General features: G+C 39.2%; 1 protein-coding gene across 1 annotated transcript in view; it reads right to left on the minus strand.

The window, feature by feature from the left end:
* The window catches only part of tnr (tenascin R (restrictin, janusin)), a 169,472-nt gene that overhangs the window by 24,343 nt on the left and 126,906 nt on the right, over nt 1-18,223 (minus strand). The window contains exons 22-25 of the mRNA XM_040143972.1: nt 15,222-15,341; nt 14,714-14,857; nt 7,370-7,489; nt 5,153-5,296 (exon numbers count right to left, since the gene is read on the minus strand). Of these exons, the coding sequence (XP_039999906.1) occupies nt 5,153-5,296; nt 7,370-7,489; nt 14,714-14,857; nt 15,222-15,341 (528 nt within the window). The remainder of the gene's footprint in view (nt 1-5,152; nt 5,297-7,369; nt 7,490-14,713; nt 14,858-15,221; nt 15,342-18,223) is intronic.

Below are 18,223 nucleotides of genomic sequence, written 5' to 3' on the forward strand. Positions count from 1 at the left end.
CCATGCAGAACTTTGGTATTACTATAAAAATACAGTTCAAACCCACCTGTAAATAACTTGGATATATATATAAGAAAACCATTAAGTATAAGTTCTTACTTATTTGTTGTTTACTGTACACTTCTATACTAAGGGTATAATTCGAAGCATGGACTCTAACAGTATATTTCATGGTATATTATTTTTTCTTAAAACCACTGCAACCACTGCGGTCAGACATAATTTGCAACTTATTGTTTTCTGCTCGTTGTCTGACTTCTTAACCCGGACCGTGTCCATATAATGGAAGTTGCACCGGTCTTTTTTTTACCAACTCCTTTTCTTCATTGTGTGCAGCACTTTCAGGCCATTTCAGCATGGAAGCATGGGCTTTCACGTATTCCAGATGATTCGCTGGCGCAGGCTGATGATGAAGCCTGTGGCTTCATCATTATGCGGGTGTTGCTTGTTTACATTGAACCAAACAAAGCTTGCATAATGCTGCCTCAGTGTGAGATTTTAGATAGCGTTCCAGAATCAGAGGCGTGACGTGTAACACAACAGCATCGGCGCCTGTCCTGCCATGCCGGCTCTCCCTTTAACACAGACGTCGATTCGGCACCTCCGCTGCCGGCTTAACAGTGGCTTGATGTATTCTCAACAAGGTCAAGTTTAGGATACCTTTGTTCAGTGAATGCCATATCAGAGTATGCGATTTAAAGACAAATATTATTATTATTATTATTATTACATCTGGTAATAAATTCATAGCGCTGGTAGTTAATGTAATGGATATAGTGTGCAATTTGATATGCTAATGATCATTTTAATACAGTTGCAGGTCTGAGCATTTTACAGTAAAACAATTAACAGCACACATATTATGGGGACACCAGTTCTTAAAAGTACATTAATCTGTCAAGATAGTCTCAATTGCCCGAAGAATGAAGATTATATTTCTTTAACAGCAGCACTCTCAGCACTTGAACAACTATCAGCCAGAGCTCGATGAAGCTGCCCACAGCAAAGATCTCTGCTGCTTCAAAAACTTGCCAAGCACTTCTCAGCAAGTGGGCTCAGACACATCTGAGAGGAAAAAGTCCCTGTGCTGCAGCCAACAGGCTTATAGAGACACCCATAGCAAAATCCCTTATTTTCCAGCCCTATAGCTTAAATATCAGCCTTTGGGGAGCCAAGCTGTCTTACTCTGTGTTGAACTCTTGAGGCGTGGACGCCAGACAACAAAACAACTCTCAGTTTTGGTTAAGAGGCTTGGGAATCAACAAATAAACCTCACCCCGCCCCCCATGAAACTGAATAGCTGAGGCAGTCTCAGCCGCATTTTGATATGAGCCAGACTCATATCCTCTCTCTCTGTGCTGTGTTCAACATGCATATGGAGAAACCATTGGAGAAACCATCATTCCCTAAAATCAGTGACAAAAGTGAAAACCTGAGAGCAAGAACTTTCACTGACCCTTCACCCCCCGTACATCATGCATCATGCCGTTTGTATTTGCACAGGTACTGTGCAACACATGGACGAGAAAAAATGCACTTACAGTTAACAACTTCTTTCCAGATGTCCTCTTTTAGTTCTTTAGGAGCCCATAAACAGCAACAGGGAGTTACAGAAGCAGAAATTGAAAGAACAGTAAATTGTACACCAATGCATAGTAGCATGATGAGTTCCTGCCTTCTAAGGAAGTTGGTCTGTGTTAGAAACAATGAGAGTGGGTGAGAGTTATTTTGTTGTATGCTTTGTTTATATAGGCTCACCTATTCTCCAGAATCTTTGTTTTTCACTCAGTTATTTCCAACCTCACCATCAATCACAACAACATCAGACTACTGAGAGAGCTGACAGGCTCGTTCATTTCAGTCTTAAAATCTCCCTCCCCAATTCAAACGTCATATTCTATGTGCCAACCAAAGATTTAAAATGTAATTACACAAGTGCATGATCATTTTTTACGACCATTTGCTTTTCACAAGACAAATTATGTCACTTTTAAAGCCTGTCTTAAGACCCCATCTTTTTACAAATGTGTTTAAGTCCCCCTAATTATTAATTAAAGTATACGATTGCTTTTTTTTCTTTTTAAATTTTTTTTGTCAGTTATTTACCTATTTATTTTTGTTTTAATTACTTCCTTACATTGAAATTTCCCTGAAAAGCATTTTAGTCAACACTTGACTATTAGTCAAGACAGATACATTTTTTCTGCCATAGTCGCTGGCCTCTCTCTTTTCCTCCCAAAGATGCATTCATACTCTATATGAACGCATGACCAGTAATTATTAACTCTGTGGTTAAGCAGAAAGACATAAGAGCAAACTTAAACTCAAAGAGTGAATAAGAAAGAAGCAGACAGAAGCAGAACAGCAGACATGGGGAGTCAGTGACAAGGCAACAGCCGGGATAGTTGACCAAACCAATCAATGGTTCATCCCTTCTCACAGCCTGTTCACTGGAGTGGAACAGGCTGAGAAAACAAGAGCGCAACACTACCAGGCTTTAAGATTTCAATTAGGAAGTTTAATTAACAACTCTGGAATATCCCTCTGAAGTTGGGGTTGACTAAGATGCCCCATGATGAGACATGTTATCATTAGTAATGCAAAGGGAAGATTAGTTTTTTGTTTCTTTGTCCTACATGGGTACACACAGTACACGGCTGTGTGAATCCTACTAACTGTGTATAGCACATGTGTACTGGGAGGCTGGCACTGGCGTTGCCAGATTTTTTTAATACGAATGACTGTCAAATAGTCTTTCAAAAACAGTGTTAATAAATTTGTTATTTGCCCAAGGGTGGCACTTAATTAAGATAAGGGATTATAATTAATTGTTCCTTTATTGAATTTCGCTCCTCAGTGAAATGAGGTAAAACGTACAAGAAATATCTGAGTTTAATAATAAAATATGAACGTTATCTTTTTTGAAGGCCCTATTCTAGGACAACATAAAATACATATATTACTCTTGAGATCTTTGCTGTGTAATTGCAGGCGATATTTTAATAATATTGGTATCATTGTGAATAGAAAGGCGGGCTCTTGCAGATGTCTCTCCTCTTGAATGGAGGGAGGACATACTTGGAGGAACTTCTTGTCCTCCAAGTATGTCTTGTCTTCCAAAATGGAATGGCAAGAATAAATTTAGTCTGTTCCACTCAGAGGAGGAGAGCAACAAAGGAAAGCACCCAACCATTTGCATGATTCAGTAAGACACTGTGTTCAAAATAAAACAAAATCCTTGTGCTTTTTGCTTCTCTTCGAGCTGTTGCTTATGAGAGAGTCTAACCAGGGTAGAAATGAATGTTTCTTTTTTTCTTTTCTTTTGTTCTTTTGAGAAGCTGAGGTACATGGAGCAGTAGGCAGAGCATGTGTTTCCAAATTAGAATCACCTTAAACTGCCAAGAACATTTGTTTATGTATGAGTTACTATATGCATGTACGGCACTGACATGGTTGCAGGTACAACTCATTTTCCTGAGCCCCGTTTATTTTTTGAAGTCTCTGCAGCCCTGCTCTCATACATTCTCAGAGTTTGTTTTTGTTTCAAGTAGTTCGTCTCTGCTGCAGTGCTGGACAGGTAGCTCTGGTACTCCTTGGGGAGCATGAACTCCTCTGCCAACTGAAAAGGTTTTTTTTTTCCTCCTGCAAGAACTCTAGAAAAAACAAAGTTTACAGAGCTGCAACTCAGCTAAACTGGAACAATCCCTTCACCCTGAACTTCCGTCTCAATGGAGCTGCTGATAAAGGTGAATATAATTAGAAAAGTGGGTCACCTGGAGGTGAAGCAGGCAAAAGTTATACAGAGTTCACAAGTTTAATCTCATGACAGCTTATGTCCTTGACCACGTCCAAATGTCTGGCAAGATACTGACCCCTGTGAAAATGCGTCTGCAGCAAGTGTCACACTGTAATAAAAGATCAAAGATTTTAAAATGTACACTGTGAAGAAAACTCTACCTCCATCTAAACTCTACCTCAGTTTTACTGTCAAAAGAACTATAATCATAATATCTCCTCCTGATATTTTTTCATGCATCTTTTGTGTCGCAAACATTGACACATCTAGGGCTAGGTGATAAACGATGATCACAATGGAAAATTCTCTCAACAAAAAAAATTAGAAACTTTGATATACTGTCGATAATGCTCAACAACACACTAACAACCAATCACATCAGAGAAACAAAGCTACTTCTAACCATCATATGGCAGTCTTTAAACAGACTACCCACTTGTCAGAAAAGGCACAATGGGGTTGGTTGAAATCAGTCGAACAAGCCAGATGCTTCTGTTTTGGCATCAGGAGCTAGATAGTTAGATAGTTAGACGGAGAGGCCAATCACTCCCTCCCAGGAAACAGTCACCGTCTAGTCGCCAGTTACAACCTTAAATGTGAAGACCTGTAAAAAGGTGAGTGTGGTTGTACTTCGGCTACTTAAAGCTTGGTTTGGCCACAAAGTGGACTAAACAGTCTGGAACAGGTTACACGTTACTTGCTGGTCATGTATAGTATACTGTTAACTAAGACAAAACCCTCTGTCAACAAAAATGGGAAATACCACAAACTAAGTTTATCACTTGTAACATTACCATCCAATAAAGTATGCAATATCCAATAAGTATATATATATATATATATATATATATATATATATATATACCGCCTGATGTGAGAAGAATTATTTTGCTACATTTTTGTGCTACATCAACAAGCCATGCATCCATCTCTCCAATTTACTGTTGCTTTTCCAGGTTAGTCATAATGGTGGTGTTTTACTGGTATGGTACATAAACACCGGTTATATTTTTTCTCGGTGAAACATATTTCTGTTGTTTGTGAAACTTTATTATTCCCCTGGGAGAAATAAAACCTATGTATTCGACTTCTTCTAATTACTTTAGAAGCAGTATGTGATCATTGCCCTTGGTCAAGGACAATGAAAGGATAACTCCTAATTAACATGCATATTTTTTGGTGTGAATTATACAGAGTATCCTGAGGAAACCCACGCAACCACAGTGAGAACATTTAAATTCAACACGGAAAGGCTGCAGTCAGGCCTGGAGGAGGTTCCTGCTGTGAGGAAACAGTGATAACCACTGAGTCACTGTGCCACCCACTTTAGACCAGCTGAATAAAACGAACACATACGTGTTTGGAGGTTGGTGATGACTGTGCCGCTGGTGAGGGGTCCTTTGGTGGCGTAGAGGGCTACAGAATAGGTGGTGCTTGGCTTAAGGTTGGATAGCTGGTGCTCCTGCTTGTTGCCTTCCACAAGGAAAGTATCAGCTGTCACTGTAAAACAGGAGTAAAACACACACAAGGTTTATATGTTTACTACATTTACACCATCCCACACATCTTCTGTTTTCAGTTTTGTTTAAATAGATTAAATTAAATCTCTTTGAAAAATGCACCTCACCATGGAAAAATGGCTAATGTTTAACTCAACGCCAACACTGTTCAACCACCTTTTGGATCCTTTTTCAATTCAGAGATTTTCTACACTAATTATGCTTTTGGTGAAATACGCTGTTAGGAACTACTAGGCAAAAATAAAACACACTACATATCTCTTTTGCACTACTATATGACTGAATGCTCTGTAATATACCTGATATGCACTGGTCTTATATAATTGCATATCCTAAGAATCATTTGAAGGTATTTTAATGACTAAGATATCTGTCTAACCAAATTAAACAAGATGAATTCAGATAAATCACCATTTGATTACCAGTCGGCATTTTCAGTCATAGGAAACTGCCTCTGAATTGACTGGGAAAAATCTCTCATTAAGAAAATAATAATGTTACATGAGCATAAGACATCAAATTGAATAGAAAAGACATTCAATATAAGTGCTCTAGTGTTAACGGCTCACTGAGAGGACCTTTTTGGTTCAGAGAGTTTTAATTTATTGTAATAATGACGAGAGCTGTGAAATTTCACAGTCACAGTGACGGTGATGCTAGTGAGGGTAGGAGCAAATAATATATTTTATATTTTATATGAAGTTTGAGTGACTGGTACCATGATGGTTTGGATTTCATGTGGGTGTTCCTGGTTGCCATTAAAAAGCTATTTTTGATGCCAGACAACACTCGATGAAATATGAGGTTTATTGACCTTGGCTTAATGCATTGACACTCATGGGAATTTGTCCACAACTTGCACTGCAGTACTGTAAACCCTGGGCAGGGCTGGTTTCCAAATAAATGCCCGGCTTATAGATACTGTCTCTGTATCTCTGATGATCTGGCTGTGATCAAGTCAGTCAGGGTGTAATTTACACATTGCTCCTACAGCTGAGTACTACAGATTTTTGTGGATAACTCCAGGCATGGCTTAGTCAATGGGGTCATGTGCACATAACAAATACACTTCCCATAACATTTTCTACAGCCCGTTTATAAAAGTCAGAGAGAAAATAATGGTTGAGATCAAGTTTCGTTAAACATTTGACCGGTGAGTTTAAAAAGTATCTTTGCAAAGACTAATGACTTCCAACACTGAGCAATGTTTGTTTGAAAAAATGTGCTCCCTTTGAAACTTTTTACAGTTTCATATTTCAGCACTCTAGCTGTGCATGTCAAGTAGCTTTAAGCTGTATCTGCAGCTGGCTAACCTGCTGTAACTTGGCAGTCATCCAGTTAGTTCAGGGAGCAGATTATAAACTGGCTCCAAGCATTATGGCTACCTATTACCAATGTTGATATGGCTGTCAGACAGTGAAGACATGGGTTGTATCAGAAACATATGCTGTGTAATAACGGCAATGTTTGTACCAAGGCTTAGTAGTTCTACCAAGCATAATTAACCGTTTTCAAAGCAAGACAAATGGATCTATATTGCCTCGAAGGACACATCACGCTGATTTCCCTTTTTAATGGGAAAACCTTGATAGTACCTGTCACATCTCCGCACGCTGCACCTGAATGACCTAAAACAAATCTGCTCCTTATACTCTGACTCAGCAGGCTGTTGTTACTGCAGTCAGTGGTATGATTCTACTCAGTGAATATAGCTATTTTCTCAGTAACAAATTGGTAAGCAAATGTTTACTTATAAAGCGCCTTTCATAGCCAAGTGCTTCATGAAACAATAACACAAAGCATCCAGACACTGGCTTCAATAAAAAAGATGATGTGTAAAAATGCGATTCAGCATCCTGGTAGCCAGCGTAAGAAGAATACACTACAGTGGGGAAGTGAATTGAAAAACTGTTCAGTAGTCACCTGGCATCCCAGAAATTAAGACATCAAAGAACATTGAAGTAATGTAATTCTGGCCCACTGTTGATGGTTAATCCATCCTTCTATTCATTGTCTAAAAAACAGCAAATGAAAGACAGTTCTGACAACTTACCCTGGTTGTGTGTGAGGGTCAGCACATAGTTGTCGACACTGGACAGAGGAGGATTCCACCTCAACAGGGCTCCTTGTGGAGTGATGTTGAGGGCTGTCAACTCAGCTGGCATGTCCATCGCTAGTGTTATAATACAAACATGAGTTTAATATAAGCCTGACGTATTTAAAAAACAAAACAAAACAAACTAATAACAGTCTTGTTTAAAGAGATCAGTTTACAAGATATTTCTGAGGAATTTTTCAGTAACATACACATAATATGACAGCTGGGGATCACTCCCTACACGACTAAGGTCCACTCACTGCAGGACACATACTAAGACATGTTCAATATACATCACTAAAAAAAATCAATTAATGGTTTTAACTATGAAAGAAAATACTGATAAGTCAAAGTGCTCAAATGTCTTTTATCTGACCAACACTCTGAAACTCAAATATGTTCAATGTACAATGACACAAAATAGGGAAGAGCAGCAAACGTTCATATTTAAGAAGCTGGAACTGGAAAGGGTTTGACATTTTTGCCTGAAAACTGACTCAAACTAATCGCTTCAGGTCTACTACTAATAATAATAAAAGTTGGAACGGTTCACTGCATAACAAGAGCCCTTGGCTTCTGGGTGCTGCAGGACTTCTCATCTCAGGTATTTTGAAATACTCTCCCAATAATTTGCACACAACCTATAGAACTGTCATATTTGCTGCCAAATGCAAACAGAAAGTCATTTTGTAACTAGTGGATTGTAATATAATTGCAAAGAGACCTAAAATATCAATTACACCTAAACAATTTTCAATGGAAAACCATTATTCAACCCGCATCTGAGTTATAATTATAATGACTCTCTTTGCCATTTTGATTCCAAGACATCAAAGAGAAATTATGCAGTCAAATAGGGAGTAGAAATTCTCACATATTCTCCTGAGCCTACCGTTTCTCCACCCTCTTCCTAATTTCATTCTCAGACTGCTGGACATGCCAAAATTGAGTTTGAATTTAATTATACCTTTAACCTCAGTGTTTCAACCCCAATTTCCCCTCAGGCAGTTTCTCCTTTTGGCACGGCAGAGAGTGTGGCAGGAGAAAACAAAACCCTGCATGTACTCCGAAACTCTGCCCAGATGAGCTAATTAATATTGCCCTGCCCTAATCAGAATAAAAAAAGAATTGTGCTTATTAGCACATCGAAGTGAGTTAGAGTCTTTCTTTTCACTGCAATAGATGAACAAACCTGATTAAAATCATTACTTTAATTGTAAAAAGGTTTTAAGTGAATTTAATGGAGGCTTGCCGAGTCAATTAGATTGGCAATGGAGATGGAGTAAAGATGGCCAAAAAAGAACAACAGAGGCACAGAAACACAGAAACAGGTCATCTTCCTTCATCAGGGCTTGTGATAATCCAATCATCACTCTCCATCTCCCGATTGCACCGGTGAATCACAGACTCGAGCGAACTACATCACGCTCGCACTTGGATCTGTATCTGAAAGTCAAGCTCCAGTGCTTAACATCATGCTTGGATTTAGGACAAGACAAAAGCTTTGAAAAAAAGGAACAAAGGCTGCTATGTGACTACAGTTTGAGGCTGTGGTGTAGTTATATGATGATGGGAATCACTGAATAATTAAACCTTGAGTTTCAGCTGCCAAAAAGCAATGCATTCGCATGCTATACTGCCAAAATCTATCCACGAATACAGGAAAGCATGGAAACTGAGAAAATGATCACGTCAATTTAGCATCCTCCTCCAGTAAAAACCTGCTGTTCCCACAGAACAGTAACACAACTCAGTACTGACTACGGAGAAAGTCACAACACCAAGTGTCACTAACATAATAAAGCATGCACAAAGACTGGTATAATCCTTCCACATTGTTCTAAAAGGTGTAGGACCTGGAGACAGGGGAAAAATGGATTCAGAGTTTTGTAGCGAAGTGTGTCTAAAGCTTAGTGCAATGTTTGAGCCAGGGTTGTCTGAGAGAGGGTCAAATGGGCCCAGTTGTACTTTTCTAGTTGGTAACTATACACCAGGTGAGTGCTCCTAATAATATTGCAATGACATGAGAATTGATATTAGACATATTATTTGAGAGACACTTGTATAACTTAGCCTCATTTGTGATTACTCTAAACAAAAGACAATTTTTTGGGAAATCATTAAATAATGTGGATCAAAAATATAACCCTTTGTTTCACCAGGGTTTAACTGTGATACAACAAATATTTCAATCTGTAGCTCACATTTAGTGATAATAGCGTAACTGTTGTGATATGTAAAATGACTATTTTTATTCTAATCTTTATATTCAAAAAGTTTATTAATATTTAGTGGTGACTGTTATGAAGTTGTCTACTTAGGGTAATAATGACAAACACCTGGTAAGTAACATCTGACAATTAAAGCTGAAGGCATCAGGTCTCATCTAACTAATCATGCTGAAAGCTCTCAGCCTCTCCTTTAGCCGCTGAGCTATTGTTTGCTAAAAGATCCCGATTCTATGATCCTGAGTACAACTGATTGATTTCATTATTTGCTCTCTGCTAGCTTTAGCTGTTGGCCAGTACTCCGCTGCTAACTTATTAGCTTGATTATTATGACAAGTGCAGTCAGCTAACGCACAACTGCTTAGTGACCGACAGACTCGTCACTGTTTGTCTGCGAACCCTAAGGAGAAGCAACCCTTTTTGAAACTGAAAAGGTAGAGAGCGGTTCTCCCTATGTACAGACCCCAATGTTCAATACACATATACGAGGTAACAGTCAACACTTTATAGTTTGGCTGACTCATTAAATAAATGTTGATATAGTTTATAAGCCTGCTGGCAGCTTTGATTCTGCCCTTGATTTTATCGGGGACAGTTGGGCATGGGGATGTTGTAGTGATGGGACATTTTATGTTTTATGGTTGGTGTGCTATTAAATGTCTGAATAATACGTTGGAAAAAACTTCAGGAAAAAACTGACTATTTGTTTGGTGTTGAGCATGGGATTTCAGGAACATCACAGCTGTATTGGTTGGCCATGAGGTAAGTCTGCTTTGTGCTGTGTCTGTGGTAATTCTCCAGAGCAGACTGTGGCGGGCAGTACAGTCAGTAAGACAAACTGGGCTGATTTACTCCCCAGTCTATCTCTGCATCCCCTCTCATTACTGAAGGAGCTGCACTGCCTCACTGTACAAAAAAAAAAAAAAAAGCAGGTTAACCACATTAACCCCAGAGCTGCACTTGATGTGCTTGTGGCATAATACTAATAGTCATATGGGGCAGACCACATAATAAATATGTAGTATTAATGTATTAGCAACAATAGTAAATATGCTTGCCGATACATTTATTTGAAGTGAGACATGACCAATCAGTACACTCAATCAGCAGGTAAAGATGAGTTATTTGTTTTGTGCCATTCAGCACCTGAACCTGAAGTATTCATTAACAGTCATTACACAGATTCACAGGGAGTAATCATTAGTATAACAGTAACATAGTAGTCTGCTCTTGAGAGATTAAGATGATTTTCTCTGAGTGTGCACTCTGCAGGCACATGTACTTAACATTATTATAAGCCCCGGGCTCCAGACTAACTTTTCCACTGTTAGCACTGATGCAACCAACTTTCAGTCGGTCGCACCAGCACGTTTTGTTCGCACCCCCCTTTTTTTTTTTTTTTCGGTGAACGGAACTTACTCTTCCTTTATGTAATAGGCAATGTAGAGTGTTGAGCTTGATGACCATTTCATTCTCCTCCAGTGAGAAATTTCTCTCATCTAACCACTGAAAAGTAGTGGGGAGGGGCTCAGCGATGCATCGGCCCCTGCAGGTTTTGTGTTTCTTACTGTTGCTGCACAACTTCAAAGTTTCAAGCTTAAACTGTGTTGACACGGTAACAAGTTTAGAGTTGGACGGGCCACATTAGCGACAATACACACACAGCACAGCATTCCCCTTGTACCGCAACCACAGGTACTGCATCAGCCATTGTGGTTTAAATTAGTCCTTTTTCTTCTTCACTGGCTCAGGCTCAGTCTCTCCCTGCCTGCACCTTCACTCTCCCTGCAGCCTGCATTTCTCATCATCAGTTGTGTCTGAGTCAGGACCTCTCGTTGGCTCTCCCTCTCCACCAGCCTCCTTCTATCTCTCTACTCTCTCTTTGTTTTTAAAAAAATAATCAGTTATAGACTGCTTCATCTTTGGCACACATTAACAGCTAAATGGTTTGTTTCATCATCAGACTCCAAAAAATGGTCAGATATGCAACCACTTTTGGTCACAGTCTGGAGCCCTGAATCCTTTGTTCAGAGTTATTCATGAACTACTTGTTAGCTATAATATAATTGGCCCTTGGTCACAGATTTGTTCCCTGCCTGTTAATAACTACTATATTCTGTGCCTTTTTATTAAGTGTGACTGAAAAATAATGGACCACCTGGCTAAAATGACCAGTGTTGCTCCCGTAATTGACTATAATGCAAGCGATCTCTTGCAGCACTGAAGCAGACATGTCGTGCTGAGACTGTGCCAAATGTAAAAGGGAATGCTAACCTTAAATCTGCATGCTGCTGCACAACAAAGACAAGTCCAATCCAACAAGCCTAGCAGTATTCTGACAAGGAGAAAAAGGTTTTCAAAAATGAAAACCATGTTCTTTTTTTTTTTTCAACTCTCTTAATAATCTCCTCTCAGTCTCTATTTTCCATCTTTTGTTTTGCCATTCCCTCTGCCTGGCAACATGTCCTCTAGCCCTATGTTTCTTTTAAGTTATACTTAATCTGTGTTGGTTCCCTGAAACATTTATCTTTTGGTCTTTCAGTGTTAATTGTGATTTTATGATATTATAGGATATTTTAACAAAACATCCATTCTGTCGTCTTTTGAGATATCTGGTGGGAAAAAAAAACTGGAACGGCAGCGAGGACTTTAATAGACTTTCTCCAGCCTTCAGTTTTGATAAGATTGATACTTTACTAGGGGTCCTGACACTTTGCTAATGAGCACCTTCATTAGCCCTTAAACAGGCCTTCGCACGGTCCATTTAGTCAGCACCCCCAAATTTGTCTTAGATTAGCTGTACCTGCTGTGTTGGCAAAGTTAAATATGGCTCCCTGCTTTTTCATCCCCTCTGACAATAATTGATTACAGAATTGAAGTAAGTAGCTATTCAAGTGATTACATACTCGGCCAGGCAATGTTGGATTACTCCTCCAATCCCCTGTTCGTGTATTGTTGTTGAAAGTGGTATTAAAATGTCCCTAGTTGGGCATTGTGCGTGGTGAGGAAAATGTTATTTACCATTTCTAACAAGCTTGACTTTGGAGTTATGTTCTTTTCAGGCTATTACATCCCCGATGGCTCTGCTCATTGTAAGTACACTGGGACTGTTAGAGAAGGGAGCTGATAATAAAGAGAGAGCAAGACAGAGACGTGAGAGTGAGCGAAAGAGATTTAGCTTCTTCTTTCTCACTCGATTCTTGAACCTGGCGGCTCCTGGTGAATCAGGTCTCATTGCCATGCAAACACACCTTCGGCTCTCCTCTTCTCTCTCCTGAACTGTGCTCTTCTCAGCTCCCTCGCGTATTCCTCTCACACACGCGCGCGCGCGCGCACACAATCACATTTAAGATTATGCATACAGGACTGGGAGAGTGTGTTAATCCTAGGTTGGTGGAAATTTTTCAGAGAGAAGAACGGTGTCTCGTACATTGATTGCGAGTGTGTGCTTACAAGTGAGGTTTTATGTTTTCCTAACTTAAAATACTGTACTAAGTTAAGAGTCTATAAGCAAGAGAGCTGGAGAGTTCTTACTTATAATGATAAATTGGGAAGACGGTGAGAGAGACACATGGAAGGAACATTAAAGAAAAGAGGGATGAAGCAGAGAGGAAACAGAAAGAGGACAGAAAGATGGAGGATAGAGAAGAGTAGAAAGAGAAAGAGTGGGGTAGACAAAGAGAGGATTAACAATACCAAAATGAGGAAAAGGGATAATAAGAGAAGCAAGGGATGAAAGCAGACAATGGAGAGAGAGATGGAATTGGATGTAGGTTAACAATTACTGGGTCATGGAATGGACAGTTTCATCTATTGCAGCAGCAAAGACTGCACCTCTTGCAATGTAAGCTGTGCCCTTAAGATTTTATCTGACGTTTGTGTGTGTGTGTGTGTGTGTGTGTGTGTGTGTGTGTGTGTGTGTGTGTGTGTGTGTGTGTGTGTGTGTGTGTGTGTGCGTGCGTGTGCGTGTGTGTGTGTGTGTGTGTGTGCGCGCGTGTCTGTGTGTGTGTTTTGCTCTCATTAGTACAAATCCCCTGATGTGGAGCTGTGATTGTTGTGGAAAGAACAACTGATCTGAAAGTAGCAGAGGAAGAGGAATTCTTCATTTCTTTTTACATGGTAACCATTTTGTCCCTGTGTCGCCCATTCTCACAGCGGGACCATTTATCAGAGAGTTGTAGTCGAAGGAGTGAGGAATGTGGTTTTAATACAGCGCAGCCTCCTATTTTACAAGAGCAGAACATTACAGAACACGAAACGTGTACATACAATGGGTGCCTTAGCCTTTCAGGGGCCGTGGTTACAGCAAGGAATCAAACTAGGAAACCCTAAGTGGGCAACCTCCTCGATGCACCTGCTGTGAACAGAAAAAAGCGCTTCTAACCAAAGCGTCTTCAGTTTAGAGCTGCAACAATTAGTCGATCATCAGAAAATTAACCGGAGACTATCAAAAATGAAAATAATCAATTCTATTTTTCTATCTTTGCAATGCAGCATGGTTTTTTCCTGTGCAATAGTTTTAATGAAAAAAATCATTTTAATTAAAAAAACAGAGCCACAAATGTTACTCCTCAAAATTTTGATTTATGTTTTAATAATTTATTTTTTATATCTGTATTTCTTACTTGTGCATTGTTGTGTTTAATACTTTGCTAGCTTTCTGTTACCATATTTGTTCTATATGATACATACATGTATGTTCTTATGCTGCTATTATTTTTAGTTGAGCTCAAGACAGTGTTGGTATGGGTCCGGTGATATGCCTACTGATGGCCATTTCCGCCACCAGTAGGCAATATCACCTATCTGAGCTTTGCAGGTGGTTACGTAATTTTTCTCTATAGCTGCCTAGCTACATCCATGAAACATGGCAGGAGAAAAATGGCCAAAAAAATCACAGGTCATTGTAAGTTGATTTAAATATCAACCCTTAAGTTGAGATAATTCTTATATCTTCATAAAAAACAAGGACCAAAAATTGAACCTGGCAAAGGCAACCGCAGGGTCTGAAAATGATGGCTTCTGATTGGCTAAGGCAAAGTCCTAATAATGCCTCATTATTAGCTCCCACCTGTGAAGAAGGAGGTGCTGACCACTTTGCTCTCCTGACTCCCTCTGACAGCGTTGAGACTGATCTCGTATTCTGTAGCAGGAAACAGACTGGACAAGGTGTAGTTGGTCACATCGCTGTCAATCACCACGCTGTCCACACGACCTGCAGGGGACACCAAAGAGACCAACATCAGATCATCAGAGCTGTTGATGTCACTCTCATCTTACACTTTTACATGTACAGGGTATACTGCTCAGCCAACTGATGTGCGTTATGCATCCCAGAGAAAATATTTAATCATTGCAGAATTTTAATTAAAAAAGCAATTAAATTTCACTGATAAAATGATATAATTAATTGGGTAAAATGGGGTGTGTAACAGGGTGCTCTGCTACAAAATATCTTACAACAGAGAAACCCTTTACAGCAAATGCCATGTTCATTTAACTGTAACAAGGAAAAGCTTTGTGCCTTGTTATTAAAATGCAATGAAGACACACCTTACAGTATGCAAAATATACGCTACCTCTGGCTGACTGGTAGGACAACTTATAGTATTCAAACGGAGCCAGTGGTTTGATCCAGGAGACAGTCACTGCGTCCTCGGTCACATCTGACACCGTCATCTCTTTTGGTGGGTCCATGCCTTGAAGGGGGCGGTGGGGGAGAAAATGTTAACGTTAGGTCAAAATGGTCGATAGTAGACAACATGGGAGACTGAAAAGGACAGTCCTATCAGTAAGTCTCATGGTTAACTGATGAGATTCTTCTGATCCCAGAAGTACAATAGGAGTGCATTAAGTGGTATATTAGTAAGTAAATTCAGGAATTTACATAAACATCTAAAAAAAAAAAAACAGTGCCCTTGAAAGCCCAAGTATTTCAGCAATCATTGTTCGGTTCATTTTTAATCTCCTCCTCATTACATTTACATAAACACACCTGTCCTTGGTCTTTTGAGGCACATGCATTTTGAATGCAAATTTGTATTTAAAACACACCATTAGAAAGTATTCCAGAAAACAACAAGCTGCACAAAGCTAAAAGAACTATGGGTAGAAATAGCATTGAGGCCCAGTAGGGTTTACACTGAGGAAACCACCCCACCAGCTGACAGTTTGTTTATGTGTCTCCTGAGAAGCTAGAGCTGCCACAGAAAAGGTTATGGGGAAAACAATGTGAGCAAACAATTAAACTCATGGCAGGGCCTTCACTATTAGAGGAACAAATAGAAGGATAAAGAGAGTTAGAGAAAGGGAGAGAAAAAGACAAAAAAAAAAGGAGGAAGAGATTGAGAGATCATTTCCATCTCTTGTAATGGACAAGGGGAGAAACTTGTAAATCAACTACTCCATTCTCTCTTTCCTTCTTTATAATATATATTATATTTAATAGAATAACGGCCTTTATTCACAAGCACAGGGGTCAGTTCATAACTCTTGGCTTTGAAAAATTCCACTTGTATGAAATACAGTAGCATTTATATTAGTTGTGATTATTCATTCATGCATATCTTACTAATTGTGTTTGCTTTGGCCAAGGTGGCACCCAAGAATAATGGCTGAAGAATTATATTTTCCAATGAAGCTTTCTACTGCTGTTGACTGTACTCCTGTAAAAGATCTCAATTCAATTTGCACTTTGTCAGATAATAAATGAATGTTGCCCTCATGATGAATTACATTGGAACTCCCTTTACACTGACCACAGCTGACGGTCACAGCAATATGAACCAACTTGCCAACTATAACTGTGGCTACAACTTGTAGGAAATCAGCAAGTTTCACATGTTGCAAATACATTAAATGTAAACCCAAGCGAGCACAAGGAAAGCCGGTGTGCAGTTTCTCATCAGCGCTCACATTCAAACATACGAGATCAAAGGAGGACACTGAAATTACCACAGTCTAAAGACAGGTGCAAGAAATACTCTGCATCTGCCTCAAAATCCCCGTCCAATTTCATCCTCAAAATCTGCTTATCATCATGTGTGGGTGAATGTAAAAAGAGAGAGAGAGAGAGATGCCAAGGTTTTATATGAACCTGGCACAAAAATCCGATGACAGCATGCAGGTGTCTCTGGCACTGATGCATCTCTATTGTTCAATGCTGACTTCTGTCTTTTCACTATTTCTCTTCCCTCTCTTATTTTCCCCCTTGACTATTTTTCTTTTGTCCCTGTTTCTAGAAAAAATAAACGGAAATTCTCTTTTCTGTTTTGCCCATTATCTATTTCTCAGGCAGGTTATAATACTGTGCCTCTTTCCCATTCATCTTCTTCCCAGATGAGTATAGCGCACTTGTAATCAAAAGAAATCTTTCACACAATAAGCCAGTTAATGAAAAATTAAACAGTAATACTCTATAATATATTAAAAAAGAAGGAGAAAGGTGTGAAGGATCTTTGCAGCGCAGTTGGAAATAAAACATTTTCATTAAAAGAAATAGAGAGGAATGATAGAGAAACTCTGAGAGGAGATAAAAGAAATGGAAGACTAAAAAGATTCAATTCAGCTGTATGGATGGAAGCAGACTCCTGCTCCTACACAAAATTTTACAATAACAATTTGAGCCCTCACATTGCACCCGTCCTTCCTGTCTCTCTCATTTCTCCCTCTCTATGCCCTTCTCTTTAGTCGAGTGCCGTTTCTCAAATATTCCCCAATGTTAAATTAGTGTATTTCAGGTTAGGATAGACACTAGATCATTATTCAGGCTGGCCATTGATTTAAATTGTATACATACAGTATGTGGCAAAACTCAGCCATCTGATACCACAGAAGAACAAAACAAAGCTACGATCTTTGGTACTGTGTCTGTAAGTCTGGTAAAGGGGAAAAAAAAACCTTCAAGGCATACCTCTAATTACAAAACTCATGCTGCTGTGGCTCCATGCAAATGAAATGCTCAAAACAGCATTTTTGCAAATACATATTTAATTTAATATTACTTTGTATTTCCATTTCTTAAACAGGTTTTCCTCCTCTTCCCTTTCTCAATTTACCTCACACCACTTTCCTTCCAAAAAATCCTTTCTTTCCATCCCTAACCTCAGTTTTTCTCCATACTCCTAAATGCGACTCAAGGACATTCCAGAGCCACCTGTCTGAATAAACCCCAACGGTGCAACCCATTCATAAATGTGGAAAGGATTAGTCAATTAATTGGTTAGTTGGTCACTAGAAAAATAATCACCAACTGTTTTGATAACTGATTAATACCTGAAGTTATTTTACTAGCAAAAAATACCAAACCTTTCCTAGTTACAGCCTCTCAGATGTGAGGAGCAGCTGCTTTTTTGTGTTAAGTGGTAATACATTGCATACCTATTGGTTTTGGAGTGTTGGTTGGGCAAAACAAGCAATTTTACGACATCACTTCAAATTTGTAACATTTTGATGGACATTTTTCCCTATTTTCTGACATTACTATAGACCAAACAATTAACCAAACCCTCAATCTTGACATTAATTGATAAGGTAAAAAACTGTTGGTTGCAGCCCTAAACTTGATCTCATTATAAGTTCA

Source organism: Xiphias gladius, chromosome 14 (assembly GCF_016859285.1).
Source record: "Xiphias gladius isolate SHS-SW01 ecotype Sanya breed wild chromosome 14, ASM1685928v1, whole genome shotgun sequence".
NCBI classification, from domain to species: Eukaryota; Metazoa; Chordata; class Actinopteri; order Istiophoriformes; family Xiphiidae; genus Xiphias; species Xiphias gladius.